This window comes from Notechis scutatus, chromosome 1, assembly GCF_049901735.1.
Source record: "Notechis scutatus isolate UNSWTSFEM ecotype Mainland chromosome 1, rNotScu1.2, whole genome shotgun sequence".
NCBI lineage: Eukaryota > Metazoa > Chordata > Lepidosauria > Squamata > Elapidae > Notechis > Notechis scutatus.
In genome coordinates this window covers 136,544,520-136,564,065 of record NC_142009.1, presented here as the reverse complement: position 1 = coordinate 136,564,065, position 19,546 = coordinate 136,544,520, and the positions used below count along the sequence as shown (strand labels likewise).

General features: G+C 42.2%; 1 protein-coding gene across 4 annotated transcripts; it reads left to right on the top strand.

Annotated features, from left to right (window-relative positions):
* Positions 1 to 4: 4 nt before the first annotated feature.
* Positions 5 to 18,044, top strand: LOC148133014 (uncharacterized). Of its 4 annotated transcripts, XM_087946832.1 has the most exons (6): positions 5 to 160; positions 432 to 544; positions 6,681 to 6,748; positions 11,917 to 11,961; positions 16,826 to 16,986; positions 17,633 to 18,044. In XM_087946832.1, exons 1-5 carry the CDS (start codon positions 61 to 63, stop codon positions 16,974 to 16,976), a joined length of 477 nt encoding a protein of 158 aa, XP_087802958.1. In that variant the 5' UTR covers positions 5 to 60; the 3' UTR covers positions 16,977 to 16,986; positions 17,633 to 18,044. The 4 variants fall into 4 exon arrangements, 2 of the variants coding, with proteins under 2 accessions (XP_087802958.1, XP_087802951.1); XM_087946825.1 differs by having other exon boundaries at positions 16,826 to 18,044; XR_015745906.1 differs by lacking the exons at positions 5 to 160; positions 432 to 544 and adding an exon at positions 167 to 352 and having other exon boundaries at positions 6,681 to 6,752; positions 16,826 to 18,044.
* The last annotated feature ends 1,502 nt before the right edge of the window (positions 18,045 to 19,546 follow it).

The window sequence follows — 19,546 nt, the reverse complement described above, 5'->3', positions numbered from 1 at the left end:
GGCTCGGCTCTGGGCTCCCCTCAGCAGCGTCGGCGAGTCTAAAGTAACAGATACTCCTGGATGCCAAGGCCCGCCCCTGGATCGCGCTCATTGGCTGCTCGGCTCTGCGCTTGGAAAGCTCGAACCGTCCTCCGGGGTGTCAATCACGGGAGCTCCAAGGGTGGGATTCCAGACGCCCGCCGTCTACTCTCTCTCTTTCTCTCTCTCTTTCCCCCCTGCGGCGGGCGAGACCCCGGCTGGCCTCCTCAGCCTGACGTGCCCGGTTCCCTTGGCAGGGTTTGAAGTGGCGGCTCCGCTGGTGGAAGGGAAACCCAGGGCTAACCCCAGCCCAGCCCAGCCGCTACCCCACCAGGTAATGCATATAACCGTGCCACTAATCGCGATTATTAATATTAATATTTTGTTTTTATTTATTTCTTTGTTCTTCCTAGGCTTCCAAACCTCGCTTAAGGTTTACAGTCCGGCTTTTCTTTCAACGTTACCCAGGCTTCCCGATTACACGCCACCTCAACTTGGTTTCGAAGGGAGGGGAGAAAAAAATCCGGTATTACAAAGGAAATCTTTTGTGTGTTTCTCGAGAACGTGCCCATTCCGTTTAAATGAGTACCTTGTTTATGTGGTTTGCGCGTGTGTGGGGGTGTGAATGGAAGCCGGGAAGGCTTCGTGGCATGTTCCGAACAAAAGCAGTAAAGACAACTGAGGTTGGGGAGTTTTAATCTCAGTTGCCACAGATACCAAAACTGCGCTGCCTTCCCAGTTATCTTGAGAATGAGGGGATTTTGCAGAAATGGTTGTCAGCGGGAGGATAAAATAGTTGTTTTGGAAATGGTGGGCTCCCTTTCTCTGGATGTCTTCAAACACGGACTGAATGTACAGGAAACTCTTCCTAAATTTGGATTTCTGCACCAAGCAGGAAAACGAACCCAGAAGTCTGAATGTCCTCTTCCAACTCTAAGGATGGTGTCGGGTTTTATGCTTACTGATTAAATGTTCTACCATTCAGTTTGTAGAATGTACTTCTATGCATACCCAGTTAAGTTAAAATCAGTTATCACATTACAGATCCTTTATAAAAGACAGAGTTGGACCAAAATGCACATGGTGCGACATAGCAGATCAAAGCAAGGAAGTCATTCTAAAGCTAATAATAATCATTATTATGCAGTAATGAGTGAGGTGTGCAAATTAAATAACTCTGAAAAATGGTAGCAAAAGAGAAGAGAAAAGGGAAGATAAAGAACAAAAATCCATTAACTATAAACATCTAGGGTCAAAGACTAGTGAATAAAGTAGGTTAAAAGGAAAAAGGAAACTGACCATAACAAGACAAAATTAAAAAAACATAAAATAACCAATCTTATGTCTGCAACTCTGCATAGTTCAGGGTTTAAAATATGTTATGAGGAAGCAACCTTGATAAATCCCATTATTTCTTTCAAATGTGGGGAGTTTTCTGTGTTCTCACCCTCTACCCAAGCTTAGCTGAGTTGGTCTTGGGATGTTTACCCCACTGCATCATTCATTGTGGAGCCAATTGCTATTATTGCTGGCTTCAATTCCTGTGTAATATTGCGAATTTTCCTCAGGTAATTTTTTAGTGATCTCTCCCTATAAGACCAAGGTACAGATGCTGGCTTTTTTCATGTAGTTCGATTCAGAGCCCTATTTTTTATGCATATGACTATCTCCTCCATTGAAATCAATGGTTGGCCTTCATGGGTGTATTACCATCTAGGCCCATTCTTGCTTCAAATCCTGCCTTGAAACGTATTTATGGGACTGTCTATTGCTAAACAGTAGGGCACACGCTTTAGGAGAGTCTAAACCCTCAGAAGAACGAGTGGGAATAGTATTGGTATGCTAGGTCTAATTTAGATGCAATGAAAAAAAAGAAATCTTCCTCTTTATATTTGCCACAGAACAAGCTTGTGAGGTGGGTTAGGCTGAAAGGGAGTGACTGGCCCAAGGTCACCCACCTGGCTTTCATGGCAAAGATGGAACTAGAACTCATAGTCACCTGGTTTCTAGCCTGGGGCCAGAACCACTAGACCAAACTTGTTGCTATCCAGGAAGATACAGTAATCACCTGACTAGGGAAGAGACCCGGGTTCTAAGTACGTAAATAAAGTCAAGGAAAGGGTGCTTGAATTTTTGGATCTGGGGTTTTGAGAACACTGTAATACTTTCACAAATGATTGATGGGGATGCTGCCCAATCATAATGTGGGACATAATCAGTTACTAATACTTCTTGCCATTTCCTTCTCAACCAACACTCTATATCAGGGGTGTCAAACTTGATTTCATTGAGGACCGCATCAGGCTTGTATTTAATGTTGGGGGGGGGGAGACAGGTGGGCTTGGCCAGATAACCCCTTGTGTCAGGGGCACCTGTGGTGGCCCAGGTGGGGCTGGGGGATCCATTGTCCTCCTGTGCTCTGTTTTTAGCTGCGACAGCCTCCACCAGCACTCTGCCAGTGAAAATGGAGCCCGGGAGGGCCACATGTGCCCCTCTCGAGCTCCGTTTTTGCTGGCAGAGGCACAGTGGGCTGGTCCTTCACTGTTTCTAGAGGGGCCCCGTGGGCCAAATCGAAGCACCCCGAGTTTGAGGCCCCTGCTCTATATTATTATTTTCCTTTTTTAGGAAGGGATAGGAATGTCTCTACCCAAACACTGGCTATAGCCACCCCCCTTTTTTGGGGGGAGGGGGGAAATTCTTGGAAATGACACAGGTCAGAAGGTCGCTTTTGGCTTACAGTGTGCTTGACTTTCCATTTCCATTATGTAAAAGTGAATTTTAATATAGAATTCGGGTAAGGTAGAGAGGGGTTCTGTGCAATTCTGTAGTCGTGGATGGATTACTCCACGGCAAACATTAGATTGATCACTGTATGAACTTCCAACAAGTTGGTGAGTCCAATATAAGCCTCATTTAAAGCATCTGAAAGATCCAAAGGATTCCCTAAAAATTCCTGCTTTGTCTCTTGTCTTGTAATACTCAAATTCTGGGTATTCTGCACCACACAGAAATGACATAGAGGTAGACTAACCTGTTTTAACTGGCCAGTGGGAATTGTCTACATCTGTAAAGAGAAGTTGGGGAAGATTGGCAGTCATTAATCCCTCACAAGTACTGCTTCCTTTTAGAGCAGGGGTGTCCAACCTTGGCCACTTTAAGTCTTGTGGACTTCAAATCCCAGAATTCCCTGGCCAACCTTTTAGAGCCAAGACAGCCTGCCCCCCACAGCTGTGATGTGAAAGGGATGGTAGCTTGAGCCTAAATGGAGGATGTCTCGAAATGAATGAAAACGAGCACAGAGGAAAACCCACTTGGAGTAATTACACCATCGCAATGCAAGCAGTAGCTGAATGCCATCTCCTCCACCTCTGCCACGGACCCATGGAACAAGCTTGTGTTGTTCTTACACACTGCAGTGCTTTCAGGACCAGAGACTCTACACTGCCTCATTTCGTAATTAATTTTGCATGTCGCTTGCTTTCTCATGCTGTATCTGTGGATAGGAATGCGGTTGTCTACAGCTGGCATCTCATCAGGAACTTGCTTCATTTAGATTACTCCTTTAATTAACTTCAGAACACAAGCATCAGTTCATTCTCAGCAGCCTGATAACGCAAGGACCTGCCAAAGAAATAGACTGCATTTCAATGTCAGAGTGGTTCAAGGTGCACCCCTGTCAGCTCCCGAACAAATAAGCTGCTTAGTAGTCAGATTAGCCATCGGGGTTTGCATTGGGGGTTTGTGTAACCTCTTCCCAGCCACAAAACAAATGTTTACTCGCCTTTCCAGCTGCAGCAGTAGTTCCAATATGCAGCACCCATGAATTGCTGGTTAAAAACAAGACTCCTGTAACCCAGCTAAGAATAGAAGTAATTTTTTCTTCATGAGTTCTTGCTGGGCTTTGATGGGAATCTCAATATGGGAAAAATAAACCTTTTATGGCTCATTGCTTATATATTGCTATATGGGTAGTCCTTGTCTTATGACCATGATTGAGCCCAAAACTTCTTGCTAAGTGAGTTTTGCCCCATATTGTGACATTTCTTACTGTAGTTGTTAAGTGAATCACTGCAGTTGATAAAGTTAGTAGCCCGGTTGTTAAGTGAATCTGGTTTCCCCAATGACTTTGCTTGTCAGAAGGGTTACAAAAGATGGTCCTTGGAACATGACCTTGGAACACAGCAACGGTCATAAATATGAACCAGTTGCCAAGCATCTGAATTTTGATCACATGATCATGAGGATGCTGTAACATCAGTTGTAAGTGTGAAAAATGGTCATAAGTCATTTTTTCAGTGCTGTTGTAACTTTGAACAGTCACTAAATGAACAGTTGTAAGTTGAGGACTACCTGTATTATACTGATTTACTTACATCCAGCCTTTTAGCGTATGTGTCAGCCTTTCCAGTTCGATCACACAGGAACATGGCCAATGAGCTCATTCTACTTTACTGTTAAGGCTACATTAACAGAATCTTCCAAGTCTGAAAATACAAATCTCCTTTACATCCTGATCCATTCTGAGCCTCTTTCTCCATCCATTATGCAGTTGCAGGCTATGTTCTCTCTTATCTAACCATTCCCTAAGTCTTTCTCGCATGCCATTACACATGGGTTCAGAAGGAGATGCACTGAAACTGGGACTCTGCTGGCCTCTCTCTATACGAATGCTATAATCCTATATGGTTTTGCCAAAGAATAAATCCCACTGAATTGAACTGGACCAACTTCAGAGCAGATACACATCAGATTGAACGTCTCAGTCTTAGTTCAGGTCTGCCTCCACAGCACCTCTTGATTTGCATTTTTTAAAAAACTTTGGCGAATGGGTAATCCTAAGTGTTCAAGGTTGGAGAAAAATATTTTAGATTTTACAGACTATAACAGCAAGATGGTATACTGAATTAGAACTTGAGATAAGCCTAAAATACCACTAGTATAAGCAGAACTCTTCCCTTCACGTGGAGTAGCTGCAATGCAGGCTATAGGATCAAGGTTGGATTGTTTTCATGTAGGCAAGTTCTTGACACTTTCCTTTTTAAAAATTAAGTACATACAGATAGTCTTTGACTTACAGTAGTTCATTTAGTGACCGTTCAAAGTTACAACGGCACTGAAACAAGTCACTTATGACCATTTTTCATAGTTATGACTTTTGAAGCCTCCCTATGATCATGTGATCAAAAGTCAGAAGCTGGGCAACTGGTTCATACTTACAACCGTTGCTGTGTCCTAAGGTCACGTGATCATCTTTTTGCGACCTTCTGACAAGCAAAGTCCATGAGGGAAGCCAGATTCAATTAACAACCAGGTTACTAATTTATCAACTGCACTGATTCACTTAACATCTGTGGCAAGGTAGGTTGTAAAATCAGGCAAAAATCAACTTAACAAATGTCTCAATAACAGAAATATTAGGCTCAATTGTGATTGTAAGTCAAGGACTATCTGTAGTTTATGCCTTCAACTGATTTTGAAGTGGTAAGGAATTATGCTCACCCATTTATCTGACGCAGTGGTCCCCAATCTTATTGGCACCAGGGCCTACTTTTGTGGAAGACAATTTTTCCACAGACCGGGGGAGAGGATGGTTTCAGTTTTGCTCACTTGCTTGTCACTCACTTCCAGCTATATGGCCTGGTTCCTAATAGGCCATGGACCGGTACCAATCTTGGCCCAGGGATTTGGGGATTCATAATCTAAAGAAAATGTCTTGGGCATTCTAGGTGCAATGTCATGGGCACCTATGCATATATAAATATTGATGTCCTTGAATACTGTTTGCTATGACTATTTCCCCAGTTAGTCTGGGGACGAATGAGCACAGATACATGTTTGTTATCAATGAAAAAGAAGTAGCTTGCAATTTGTATTTTCCTGCTTTGGCTACTTAACTTTGAAATTCTCTGGTGGTCTCCCATCCATGTACTGACCGGATCGATATTGATCAATACTGATTACCTTTTAAAGTCAGACAATATTGACTGTAGATGGTCACCTGCCAAGGTTGTTTTTTATGTATAAATAAATGCTTGTGCGTGTAAACATATGAATGGATTTGAAAAGCGCAGATGAAAATTTGAAACTTGTGTTACACGAAGATCTTTTGCGTTTAATGAAGAACTGATGGATCTTGGAGGACAATAGGCAACATTTAGTGACGCTCTGCCATTATGGATCTTACAGCAGTATCACATTGTTGATTGTGTGTCCCATGCTGGTTTGTAAAATGAATGATTGGAAGTTTACGTCCAACTACCATGAAGCAGCATATTGTGAAACAGCAATAGAAACATGGAGATAAATCCTCTGGTACTGAATCATTAGCATTGCCCCATCACTGGATGCCTGATGCAATTGTTTCCCATTGCCTTGGATTGTAGGGTATTCGTAGAGCATCCCAGCTTTGATTGCCATCCAGTAGAATCTCTTTCCAATGAACTCCATCAACTTCTGCTTTGGAAAGCATCAATGACTAAATTAAGCCAGCAGGAAGATAGGGTTAAAGTTAGGGTTAGGGTTAATATTCCTTAACCCAATCTCAGCCATGTGAATCACGCATTCCACATTGATTAATAATTAGTCATAATGGTATAGCAATATAACTGAATGCTACAAGCAAACTTGCACTATGCTCTAACTTGCTTGTTTCTTTATTTCAGGTTGAAAGGTTGTTGAAGTGGCCAGGCAAAAATGAAGACGCAGGAAGAAATGATGCTGCTTCTTTCTTGTAGGTGTGCAGTTCATAAGGGTCAGGATCTGGGAGAATCCTCCTGCAGATAGAAGGTCAAAAGGTTTTTTTAAAAAATCCTGTGACCTCTGCACAGGAGAGGAAGTGAATGTTATCTATTCTGCCTCTAATCTCCTGGTTAAGGTATGGAGAATTGCAAAAAGCCTGAGAGGGAAAGGAGAAGCTATATTCAAAGGGGCTTGCATTGACCAAATATGAACTTTCATATCTTTAACATATTTTCTCAAACATTATTTTCTTTTCCTTTTCCTTTCCTTTCCTTTCTCTTTTCCTTTCTCCTTCCCTTCCTTTCCTATCCTATCTTCCTCCCCTCCCTCTTCCAGCCCCAACAATTTAATGTGCTGGAGAATAATTCTGGATCCAGAGGCTTCTTGTAAATCCTGAAGACTAACCAGCAAGCTATCCCAGATATTGCTGAACTCTACTCCCAGCAACTTTAGCCAACGATTGTTGTGCTGGAAGCTAGTTGCAGCAATTTGTGAGGTCCACAGGCTTCCAGTTTAATCCCTTCCAAATATAGGCAGAGTTATGGCTCAATCATCAAAGCAGTTTGTTGCATATGTGAACTGAATTCATGAACTGCAAGACATTTTCCCTGGATTTTCAATGTGGTAGCACTGTTTCTTGTTCTTGTATCTTGGTATCGTAACGTGCAGATTCCTTTTTTCTTTCCTTCCTCCAAAAGAAAAAAGGATAGATAGATAGATAGATAGATAGATAGATAGATAGATAGATAGATAGATAGATAGATTCAGTAGATGAGGACAGCAACCTGCAGCAGTCCTATCACAAAGCAATAAAATTCTATAATCAACATTGCCCTTTTCTCAGTGTTATTACAAAGAGATGTCTGTTGGACAAAACAGATAAATAACAGGGAGAAGAGATTTCATATTTTTGTTGAATCATCAGTTTGATAGCTTGTAGTGTAGTAATAGTTTTCATGTCAGGTTTCTTTAAACAAGAAAGAAAAAAATACTCTATTTCTTCATTTGATTTATTTTTCATCCTGAATTTGTTTTAGATTATATATCTCTAAACAGTTCCTTATAAAACTGGTTTTAACTAATCTACAGTCTAAACATTAGGGCCCAAAAGGTCATGGCAAAAATTATTTCTAGTGTTTACTCACAAGTCTGTTGTCATTCTCTTCCATCAAAAGCCAGTATACTCATGCCATATTCATGCCCCTCCCATAATAACAGACAGATTGGATTTCTGCTTTTGAACAAAAGCTCAAAGTTTGCTGTGGGTAAACAGATTTTTTTTTATTTCGGCCTCAGCTTTTCCTCAGAAGTCACGCAAACAAATCCCGTATTGCTATGGTGGAGGCTGAAAACATTTACAAAGATCAGCACTGTCTATTAATACATCCCATGATATAAAGCAGGGGTCTCCAACCTTGGCAACTTTACGACTTGTAGACTTCAATTCCCAGAATTCCTCAGCCAGGTGGCTGAGGAATTCTGGGAATTGAAGTCCACAAGTCGTAAAGTTGCCACAGTTGGAGACCCTTGATATAAAGGACTAAATGGTCCAGGCCTAACTTTAAACAGATTCCTCCTTAATTCACTTTATAACAGACTGAACAAGCTTGTGAAACATTTTCAAATCTCTAAATCATATTCAAACACGTACATATAGCCCAATAATCATATTTCTTGAAACCTTTTTTGCAAAGCTACACATTTTCATGGCTATTTTCTGGACAGTTATTGCCTCACCTTTCTCACCTACTAGCAAAACTTGTTTATTTGGGTGTGTTGCCACAGCTGAATGTTCTCATGCACTGATTTTGAAATGTCAGCAATCTTGGCTCTGCTGCCACATGCTCTTTGGAATCTGCCAGAAGCTCCACTTTGCCTTGACCCTGAATAATGAGGGTCAGTTGAGGCAAAACCAGCTAGGAAAGCCAGCCACACCTACACGTACTAGATTTGGAGCAACAGCCATAGTTTGTTTGAGAGAAATATGCCCCAGAAAGAAGGAAGGAAAGAACTACAGTTCTTTTCTGCTTTTCCTTTTGGCTCGAAGAACAATTTCAAACCCAAGTGTTAAAATAGACGGCCTAATGTTGGTAAAGAACCTGGATTGAAAAAAAAAAAAAGAACTACCAGTAATTGTTAAATGTCCAGATAAGAATAAAAATGTTCTGGAATCCCCTAGCAAGATTTCCTCAACCTTTTCAGCTTTGTGGACCGGCAAGTGGAGGGGATAAGAGATGGTTCAGCATGAGTGACAGGCAAGCTCATGGAAATCATGCAGGCTTGCCCACCTCTTCTGTGGCCTTGTTCTGAACAGCTCATGGCCCAGGAGTGGGCCAAAGCCTGGGAGTTGGGGACCCCTGCCCCCGCTCTTAGAAATGTTTTTAGGAAAAGGAAGAATATGAAATACTGGACAATGCTGAATAGAGTGTCTATGAGGATTTTTACAGAATCTCTGCAAGTTGGATCTCATAGTCATCTTCCAAATACTGTATATACTCGAGTATAAGCCGAGTTTTTCAGCCCATTTTTTGTGCTGAAAAAATCCCCCTCGGCTTATACTCGAGTCAGATTCCCCTCTGAAAAAAAAATGGTGTGGAGCTCCGGAGCTGGGCAGGCGCTTCCCTGCTTCCGTGTTTCCTTTGCAACTTTTAAGCATGGGGGTAATCGGAAGCAGAAAAGTTCTTGCATGAGGATATATTTTTTCTTTTTTAAACTGTTTTTAGGGGGGGGGAAAGACCCACCGTCATGTGAGAATGCTCAGACACGAAATCTATCCGCCCGAAAATAAGTGTGTGTGTGTGTGGGGGGGGAATTTTAACAGAGGGAAGACGTAAGGGAGAAGGCAAAAGCGACGGAAGATCCTTCAGGGGAAACTGAGGGGGAGACTCACCCTTGGTCCAGATGAGCCCCCTTCCCCGCCCCTAAGGAAGCAGAGGCAGCCAGCAAGGGCAGGCAAGCCCCACTTCACAGACTCTGTCCGTCCTCGCTCCCACCCAAAGCCACGAAGTCCCCCAATCGCGCAGCCCAGAATCGCCCTCCCCTCAGGGGGCAGCAACGACGCCCGGTTTTTCCCGAGACAAGAAGCTCCGCCGTGCAATGAAAGCGCCCTGGCTCTAGGCTCGCGGGCTCAGAAAACAACGCGAGCCGAGGTCGCTTCGGCTCCGCTCGGCTTCTCCAACATCCGGCACCGCCCTGTTCTATGTGCCAGGCCCGGCAAGTCCGAGCAGCCAGCGCGTGGAGCAGGACAGCGCCGGACATCGTTGGCTGCCTCTTTCGCAGCACGGGAGGCCTCCCCCGGCTGGCCAGCTGCTCTCCTCCTTCTCTGCCTGGGAGGCTTCTTGTGCTGCAAAAGAGGCGGCTAATGATCCCCGGCTCCGCTCGGCTTCTCCAACATCCGGCACCGCCCTGTTCTATGTGTCGGGCCCGGCAAGTCCGAGCAGCCAGCGCGTGGAGCAGGACGGCGCCGGACATCGTTGGCTGCCTCTTTCGCAGCATGGGAGGCCTCCCCCGGCTGGCCAGCTGCTCTCCTCCTTCTCTGCCTGTTTGTTCTGTGTGACCGAGGAGGAGGAGACCGGCCGGCTGGTTGGGGGAGGCTTTCTGCGCCGAGGGAGGCGGCTGCTGGTGTCCGGCTTTGCTCCGCTTCTCCGATGGTCCGGCGCGGCCCTGTTCTTTACTTGGGCAGCCGGGCGCCCGCAACGGCGCCCACGGCGGCAACAGGCAGTTCCGCCCGGGCTCCGCTCAGGTGTCTGGCTGGGGCTGTTGGGAGTTGCTGCCGCCGGTGCGGCCCCAGTCCCGCGTCGCCTCGGGAAGGGAAAGGCATGGAGCCGCTGAGCCTGAGCCTCCGGTGCCGCTGCTGCTGTTGCAAAGCGCTGCCGCGGCTCTTCCTTTTTGCCTTTCCCTTCCCGAGGCGACGCGGGACTGGGGCCGCGCCGGCGGTAGCGACTCCTGACTCAGGGGGCCTCCGAGGGAGGGGAAGAGAGTGACTCCTGCCTCCCGCTGTCATCATCATCTTCTTTTGGGTTAGTGAATCAATTAAACCTTTCATGATAGTGAGATCGTTTCCCAAATTAATTATTTTTATTTTTGAAATTTACCAGTAGCTGCTGCATTTCCCACCCTCGGCTTATACTCGAGTCAATAAGTTTTCCCAGTTTTTTTGTGTAAAATTAGGTGCCTCGGCTTATATTCGGGTCGACTTATACTCGAGTATATACGGTAATTATGAGAGTGGCCAATTTGAGATGGAATTGTGAATCCTGCATTTGAGAAGCCTTCCGGCAGGAGGGCACTTTGACTGTTAGTAGAGCTATGCACAAATGCCTTGTTTTTATCGTATAGGTAGACAAAGAAAACACAGGACCATTTGGCCATAATTCTCCAGCAGTTTCCCAAGTCTGCCGGTAGCAGTAACGTAGAAATCACGTAATAGCAATATCAACAGAGCCAGTTTAATCTAATAGCTAAGATATTTGGCTAGAAACTAGGATGCAGTGAGTTCTTAGTTCCATCTGAGGCATGAAAATTGGCTTGGTGACACTGAGCCGGTCACACTCGGAGCCCAACCCACCTCACAAAATGGTGGTTGTGGGGAAAATAGGAGGAGGGAGTATTAGGTACACCTTGAGTTATTTACAAACAATAATAAAGGCGGGATAAAAATTAAATAGTATACATTTTGGTGACTATTTTATCTGTTCCACAGTGTCAGAGATGCAAAGAGACCCAATGTTGTGGGATGCTGAATATGGCAGTAGTAGTAAGAATAGGGGAGAATTTGTGGAGAATATCCTGCATAACTGTCCTTTTCTATAGTAAAATATGTAGGACACCTCATCCTTCACTAACACACACAACCTCCATGCTCCAATTCTCAATCCAATCCACACCATAACTGATTGGAGAGTATGTGCATATCCATATTTGGGGAAAATATTCTGATTGCTGTGGTGTTCAAATTGCTAACAATCTGCAAGCATGGAAACTTCCAAAAATGTCAGAAGTCAAGGATTCATTCTTAAATAATTTTTAAGATATCTAAATCTGCTCCTTGTTTAGGAAGCCCCTTAGATGAAAGACCAATATACAATCACTCATAACAAATAATACATAAACATGACCCACAACTGTTTGATAACACATAGTCTGTGTTCTATATTATAGGAATGTGCAAAGAAGCATCCATCAGATGAAAAGAGAATCAACAAAGTAGGTATCAGGTGGATCCAAAGCAGTCTGAAGGTGCTTCATCAGATTCCCTGGCATGATATTTATACTGCTTTGGCAGCTGTAGAGATTATATAATATTGCAAGGCCACTCCCATTGGGCTGAGGGATGTGACACACCGTTAAGCAGACTAGGCACCAGGCCCAAAGGGGGCACCACAAAAACTTCTATGTAGCCTAAGCTTGGCTTCATTTGTACAGTACGTACGAAGGATGGGGGCATCAAGATTTGTCAGTGCTTAGGGCACCAGTGAGCCTTAATCTGCCACTGCTGTGACATAAGTTGTTGATGGCCACTAAATGTTATCAGCTCATTAAAATCCCTGCCCTTCAGATGGTAAAACTAAAGCCTCATTGGACTTCCCTCATTTGTTCAACTACTCACAAACTTTGGGTCTTCCAGTGCAGAGGTCACCAATTCTTCAGCTCCTCAACCCCCACATGAAGTTTTAGATTGTTCATTCAGCCCCAGATGTTTATTGTATGAAACTAATCTAATAGATAGACTACTTTAACTGATAGGACTATGGATAAAACAATAGATAATCCAATTGAATCATGGGGGACAATATTGACTACTCTGAGGAACCCTGTACTGTGCAGGTTCCTATCCACTCAACTTGAAACAGCAAAATTCTCAGTGCTCTGTGCAAGGACTGAAGGTCAGTCAATCTAATACTTGCTCTTAACAGTGAATGGGTATTTGGATACACAGATACTGCCTCAACATTTACTCTTTTTAAGTCTGAAGGCTACAAATGTCTCTGCATCTCACCATGCCTGCTTGCTTTTGCTGCCTCTGCTAACTTAACATTTAGAATGTAAGCTCCTCATTGCCAGTCACCTGTGAATGACTCCCCCCAGGAGAGCTTGCCAATTAGTTATGCAAATGCTCCAGTCACACTGCAAATTAAGCAGCAGAAGCAGCAAAGCTGCATCACACAGTAAGGTCGTTTCAGGAGGTGTTCTTCCAAATCCAGCCCTGAAGAGGTCAAACTTTGCTGACATACCTTCCCAGCCTGGTACCCCAATTAACCCAATGATGGAAGAGTAGTTCCTAGGCGGGGAGCTTCTGAGGTAACTGTGCCAATCTTCCAGGTATCCCCAAAAAGCTTTCAGTCCACGAAGACAAATCAGTTATAATTGCACAGTGTTGTTGGGAAGTCCAGAATATCAAGTGGAAAAGAACGTACTTTTAAACAGCTTTGAGGATAGGATATTTACTGCTCTAAGCCAATGCATCTTAGGTGGTTTGCTGTGCTGCCGTCTTCTCAATCTTTTCATTTCTGCCTCAAAACAAGAGGAACTCTTGAAGACACCCAGTTGAAGCTAGACAGCAACCATGTCTTCTAATGAACGTCCCATTCCTCCTATGTTTACCCCATGAAGCATCTATAGGTATTTTGATACTGTTACAACTTTGAAGAGGCTCAAATGAAATCCATTTGTTCCCAGATTTAGAGATGCAAATTCAAGTTGAATTCCACCTTCTTCCAATTTTAATCTCTAATTCAAATCAAATCAAATCAAATCAGGGCACAGTGCAAATAAAGCAATGTCAATGTTGCATTAGTAAGAACTAGCTACTAATCCCTGTTGACAGGCTCACTGGATTATTTTAAACAATCTAATATTCCTCAACATAGAGTAACCCAGGTATAATAAGATAATCAAATATAACACATCCTCATGCTATTAGGAAAAGAAATATATGCTTTTATCAAATTTGCAACTAAATGTCTAATTTGTATTTTTTACAAAGCTAATTCTTTATTTAAAACAAGGGAAACAATGACCTACTGTTTCAAACTCTATCCGGAATGCTGATATAGAATCCCGCTTCAGAATTACTCTTTTACATACGTAAGTCAAGTGCAGGTGTGTTTTTAATGCTGCACTTCCTCATTTTTATGAACTGGGGCAATATTCTTGAGATTATAGTTGCCCCATCTATTTCTTCTAAACCAAGCAGAATATGTCAATCAAATACTTAAAATTTACCTTAAAATATTATTAAAACTGTTTTCAATATCACTTCGAGTAATAATGTAGTGAAGGTAATGTTTTCTTTGAGTCAAATTTGAGTTTGGCAGCTTCATGGACTTAGTTTGTTTTTAGCATCATGGAAGTGATTTGTTATTGCCTTCTGTTTGTTTGTTTTTTCCTCCTTCGTTTAACTGGATTAAGAATTGAAAAGCCTAATATTCACTTACAACAGCTGATCACTGGTGAATTTTGCATGTATGAAAAACATATTTATTTATTTATTTTATTTATTTATTTATTTGATTTGCCAATTGTTTACAAGATAATAAGTATAAATGTATACATAGTTGTGAATACATGAAATGGGTACATATAAGAAAAATAAAAGAATAAGAGAAACAATAGGACAGGGACGGTAGGCACGTTGGTGCGCTTATGCACGCCCCCTACAGACCTCTTAGGAAAGGGGTGAGGTCAATATTTAGCCTAAAAAATGTTTCAGAAAAGTGAAAGGGATACTATTGTATTTTCCCATTTCAAAGTTGGAGCTTCAAACTGAGAATGCATAAAGAAAGTTGACACATTTTATAGAACAGCATATAAAGAAAAGCTTTGAGGGAAAGTACTCTCAGTTCTAGTAATGAATAACAATAGAGATGGTGATGTTCTAAATGCCAGGCAACTGCCAATCTCCATGCTAATTAAGACTGGTAACCAGCCCATAATATATTCCCAAGACCATCAGTAAAATCTAGTTTCCTGCCATTTCTTGCTTTTCAAACAAAACTTAATGATTTGTTAAACAACACCCCTGAATGGATATTTTCTGGCTTTAATAGCTGGTTGACAACATTGAAGAACATGCAAAAGTTGAAAGGGGTTACAAAAAGAAATCCAGAATAAAGAGATTTTTCAAACACTCATTTTATCCTAGCATTAGCAGTTTCCAAACTGTTCTTCCAATATACCCATCAAGCAAATTATTTCAAACTTGTGGCCCGATGCCTTTTTTTCACTGTCTATTCCAGGAAGTTCAATTTTCCTTGTGTGTAACCTTTCCTGAACATTCCAACGTTTCAAAACAGTTTTGTTTCTTTTGTTGTGAACCTTTTATGTTATTAGGGCATTGTTGTTTCCTCATTCTTTGCTCTTCCTGGATAAGAGCTGCCCAAAGGTCAGCTCCTTTTTCCAGCTGATCATCTAGCTTTTGAAGGTTTAAAATAGGGACACACAACTTTGTTTATTGCCCAATTGGTGGACAGAGGAGATATTTATTTGATTTTCATCCTTCCTCTATTACTTTATATGTAACTCAGGGCAGAGAACAAACTTAATAGTCCTGCCTCCTGTTGTTGTTTTCTTCTCAAAAGTGAGGTGAGTTGGGCTGAAAGAGGATGACTGGCCCAAGGACATTCAACTGGTTTTCATGCCTAAGGTGGGATGAATTCATAGTCCTCTGATTTCTAGGCCAGAATGTTAACCACTACATCTTATTAATATAAAATCCACCTGAGTAGAATCCTTAGTTCTGATTTGTCCATATCTCCCTAAGCCCTCTAGATATCATTTCTGCTGCCTAGGAAGTTCTGCTATTTCTTTAATTTGATGAACTAGCTCATAAAGAGCTTGTGTTCAGTTTACTGTAGATAAATACATGAATCCTGTAAGGGGGAGGATAGGAACATGCTAGCAGGGGATGATATTTTTCTCAAGTGAAGCCAAAAGGGAGTTTTGTCAGTTCAGGGCCTGTGTGCTTGGGGGAAGCAGAACCTGCAATGACAAATGCTGACTGGTTGGCATATGTAGCAGTCATCCCTACACTACCCCAAGATAGATGTCAGGCAAAAGGAAAAATGTCTCAGACAGAATCCAATTAAATTCTAACACTCATATTTTAGAAGTTTGGGGATGAACTGTTCATCTAGAGCTGTTCATCCCACTCTCTGTCTCCTGCTTCTGTACCATATGACAACAATGTTAACTAGCACTCTCCCGAATGACGGCTCCATTTTGAAGTTGCTCCCAGTTTTGGAGGATGGTAAGTGGAGAACCTGAAAAGGAATAGGCCCTGGAAATATATCACATTACCTTGTGATGGGAGGGAAGAGTCTTTTAAATAGGACGTTTAAATATCCTCACTCCCTAGGCCCATCCTCAAACACGAAATTTGATAACAGAGGATAGTTTACCTCACTACAAATTCCAGCATTAATATCAACAAATGTCTTTTGCTCTTTTTCTAAGGTTTCCACAATAGGCATTTTAGAAGGTGAAATGGTATCCTATTAATGCAGAAGGTGAAAATGATTGACTTTACATTGAAATGCATCTGCCTAGGTAGGTTCTTTTGACAGGCAGCTCTGTGACTCTAGAACTCCACTTAGAAGAAGCTCTCATTACTTTTCAGGCTGACTTTTTTTCCTTCCCTTCTCCACCTTAGTGCTTACTATGATACGATTTGATGTGCATTTCATATTATACTGATTGGTTTTGTTTTGTTTCTTGAAGCACCCAAAAACAATAAAAATTCAAAAAAATGAAAATGAAATAAAAGTTAATTAAAAAAAACACACCTGGTGTATATTGTTCTATGCCATTGCAACTAACTGTCTTTCTCCTGAGGATGCCAGGTAAATAGCATATAAATGTAAAGCAATAAGCAGATAAATAGACTTGTTCCTCAGCCCACAAAGATCAATAATAATATTTTCATAATCCTCAATTATCATAAATAACCCTCATCTTCTTTTGACATAGCAAAAGATTAGTATGCAGTTTTGGTCGCATTTGCTTTTCTTGAGTAACTTTATTTTGCTGATTTACTCATAAAGCTGCACAATTCCCATTCTCTTCCTCTTAGGATTTCTGCCTTCAGAGCATCTTCAGCGTTTGCCTCCCTTTTCATGATGATGAAAAAAAGTTTTCAAGTTTTGGAGTGGTGGGCAAAAGAGAAGAGGAGAAAAGAGAAACGACTCATGCAGAGAAAGTATGAAGTATATTTAAAGGATTAGAACATAAGAGGTTTGTTAGCTCAGTTTATTGAACCATCTATCACATTCCCACTGTTTTGTAGGGCTGGACTCTACCTAACTCTCCTTTGTCCTCTACTTGTTGGGTTTATTGTTGCTGTGGCAGGCATGTGCTATCAAGGCCTTTCATAAAATCCCCTTATTGCTGCCTATTGATGCATCAGTGCTGGATTTAAAAAAAAATGGGTTCCAGAAAAGGATCCAGGGCACCAGAGCATTCAGTGGTATTAGGACTGGCTTGGTTTACTGCTGAATGTTACATGCATGCAAAACTGCAGGATAAGCAGAGAGAAATGAAATATCCATATGTTAATTTAGATCTCCATATGCAGATTTGGAAATAATTTCTAGTAATTTAAGTAGACATGCAAGCAATCTTAGTTACAGGAAGCTGAAGGAAAGAAGTACCTAACAGTTATCAAGTACTTATTTATTTTAAAAGGTACAGGCTCTGAAGTTGAGCTTGATGCCAAGTGACTTTTATTGTCTTATATTAGATATTAAAGTTTAATATCTAATATAAGACAATAAACATATCCAATTAGTTTTCTTGCAAGACATACTGAATTGAGGTGCTATTGCTTCTTTTCCCCCCCCCCAAATTCCCAAGCTGATCTTTTTTTCCTCTCATTTTCTAGATTTTGCCATCCATGTACTAACCAGCTCCAATGGTCTATAGAGATTCTCAGTCATCCAGGCCATGGTTGTCCCAAAGGTGCTTTTTCAGGAGGCAACTGGACTTTCTTGTTTTTTCTTTGAAGATGTTTCACTTCTCATCCAAGAAACTTCTTCAGCTCTGACTGGATGGTGGGGAATGGAAGGATTTATATTCCTTGCAGACAGCTAGTCATTTGCATCCTTTTAGAGCCCGGGTGTCAAACTCTCCATGTCATGGTGTGCATAAGCGCACCAACATGCCTACCGTCCCTGTCCTATTGTTTCTTTTATTTTTCTTATATGTATCCATTTCATGTATTCATAACTATGTATATACTTATACCTATTATCTTGTAAGCGATTGACAAATCAAAATAAATGAAATAAAAAATGTTGCCGTCATGTGATGTATCGTGACTTTTTTACCTTTGCAGAGCTAGGGTGGGCGTGGCCTGCGCGTCACACATCCGGCCCACAGGCCACCAGTTTGACACCCCTATTTTAGAGGATCTTTGAAGCACTTGGAGGTCCACTGCCACTTAGCTATTTAGGTACCAGCCACTGCTGCTACCTCTTGAGACTTTATTCAGTCTGTTAAGTATTTGGCATGTCTGCATACTTGTATAAAATTAAACAAAGCCAAATTGAACTTTATAGATAGAACTACACTTCAAACTACAATTCAAAATGGACAGGCATATATTTAGAAATAATTACAAAACAATTATTAAAACTTGTTTTGAATCACAGTGTTTACTGTGCAAGGCTTTCAATTACTTGTATTCAAATGGATTTTGTTGCAGTTGTCCTTTCCCGCTTTTTCATTAACCTTAAAGTCAGAATATTCTACAGCTTAAGCTATAGCTAACCCTGGCATGTCAAAGAAGCGGAGCAGGAGAAAAACCCAAGCAGATCCAATCTTGAAGATCCAACTAGGTCTTCGCATTGAGTGGCGAGACTGAATAGGATATTCCTGATCCTGACACCATCTCTTCATTCTGGGTCTCCATCAGAAAACTGCAGCATTCATGGAGGCTGGAGAATCTTGAGATTCAAATAACTTCAGTGATTACCCAGTCTTATGTATCTTGTGCCTGGAAGTGATGCCCACTTCCTATCTTCACCAGTTGCTGATAAGAAACTGTGGCTTATCTTAGACAGGGCTAATTTAAGCTTCTCAATCAATTTATGACCTTGGACTGTTAATGACTTTGACACATATCTCTGTGGGTTAGAACAAATTAGGACAAACCTTCAATTTTGGTTTTTCTTGGTTAACTGGTTTTTTTTAGCCTTTTTCTCCTACTTGTTTCTGTGATGGCTTGTACCTTTTGAAAAACACTTCCCAAAAAGTGTGTAGATTCATGTGCACTCCTCCCGCTCTAAGCAGTGTCTCCTAGCACAGTGGTTGCCAACCGGTGGGCCACAGAGAAATGTCCCCCCAAAGCAATTGATCCAGGCTGCGGGAACACAAGGCTGCGCCACCCACATGGCCCGTGGGAACACAAGGCTGCGCCACCCACATGGCCCGTGGGAACACAAGGCTGTGCCACCCACATGGCCTGCTCACCTGCTGGCCCCACCCTTCAGCAGAGCACAAACCTTACCTTGAGTAGAGCCATGTGAGCTGGAACTGGAAAGTAAAACCAGTGGTGGGGGAGGGAAATCCACCCCGGGGTGGCTTGCTGACGTTGATGGGAAAGTCAGTCCTATATTCCAGAGCTGCAGTAGTCACAGGACTGGCCCTTTGGTCATCCCAGAGCAGCTCCTCCAGTCCATGGTAGGCTAGTGCACCTGGGTGCAGGAGCAGCTGCTGTGGGATGACCAAAGGACCAGTCCTGTGACTACTGCAGCTCTGGAATATGGGACTGACTTTCCCACCAATGTCAGCAAGC

Bases quoted from the DNA above. Each gene is read 5' to 3' on its own strand.
- LOC148133014 (XM_087946832.1), top strand. From the start codon at position 61: ATGCCAAGGCCCGCCCCTGGATCGCGCTCATTGGCTGCTCGGCTCTGC. The intron at 6,749-11,916 runs GTAGGTGTGCAG...TCTATATTATAG, and splicing joins AATGATGCTGCTTCTTTCTT to GAATGTGCAAAGAAGCATCC. The intron at 11,962-16,825 runs GTAGGTATCAGG...TCTTCCTCTTAG, and splicing joins ATGAAAAGAGAATCAACAAA to GATTTCTGCCTTCAGAGCAT.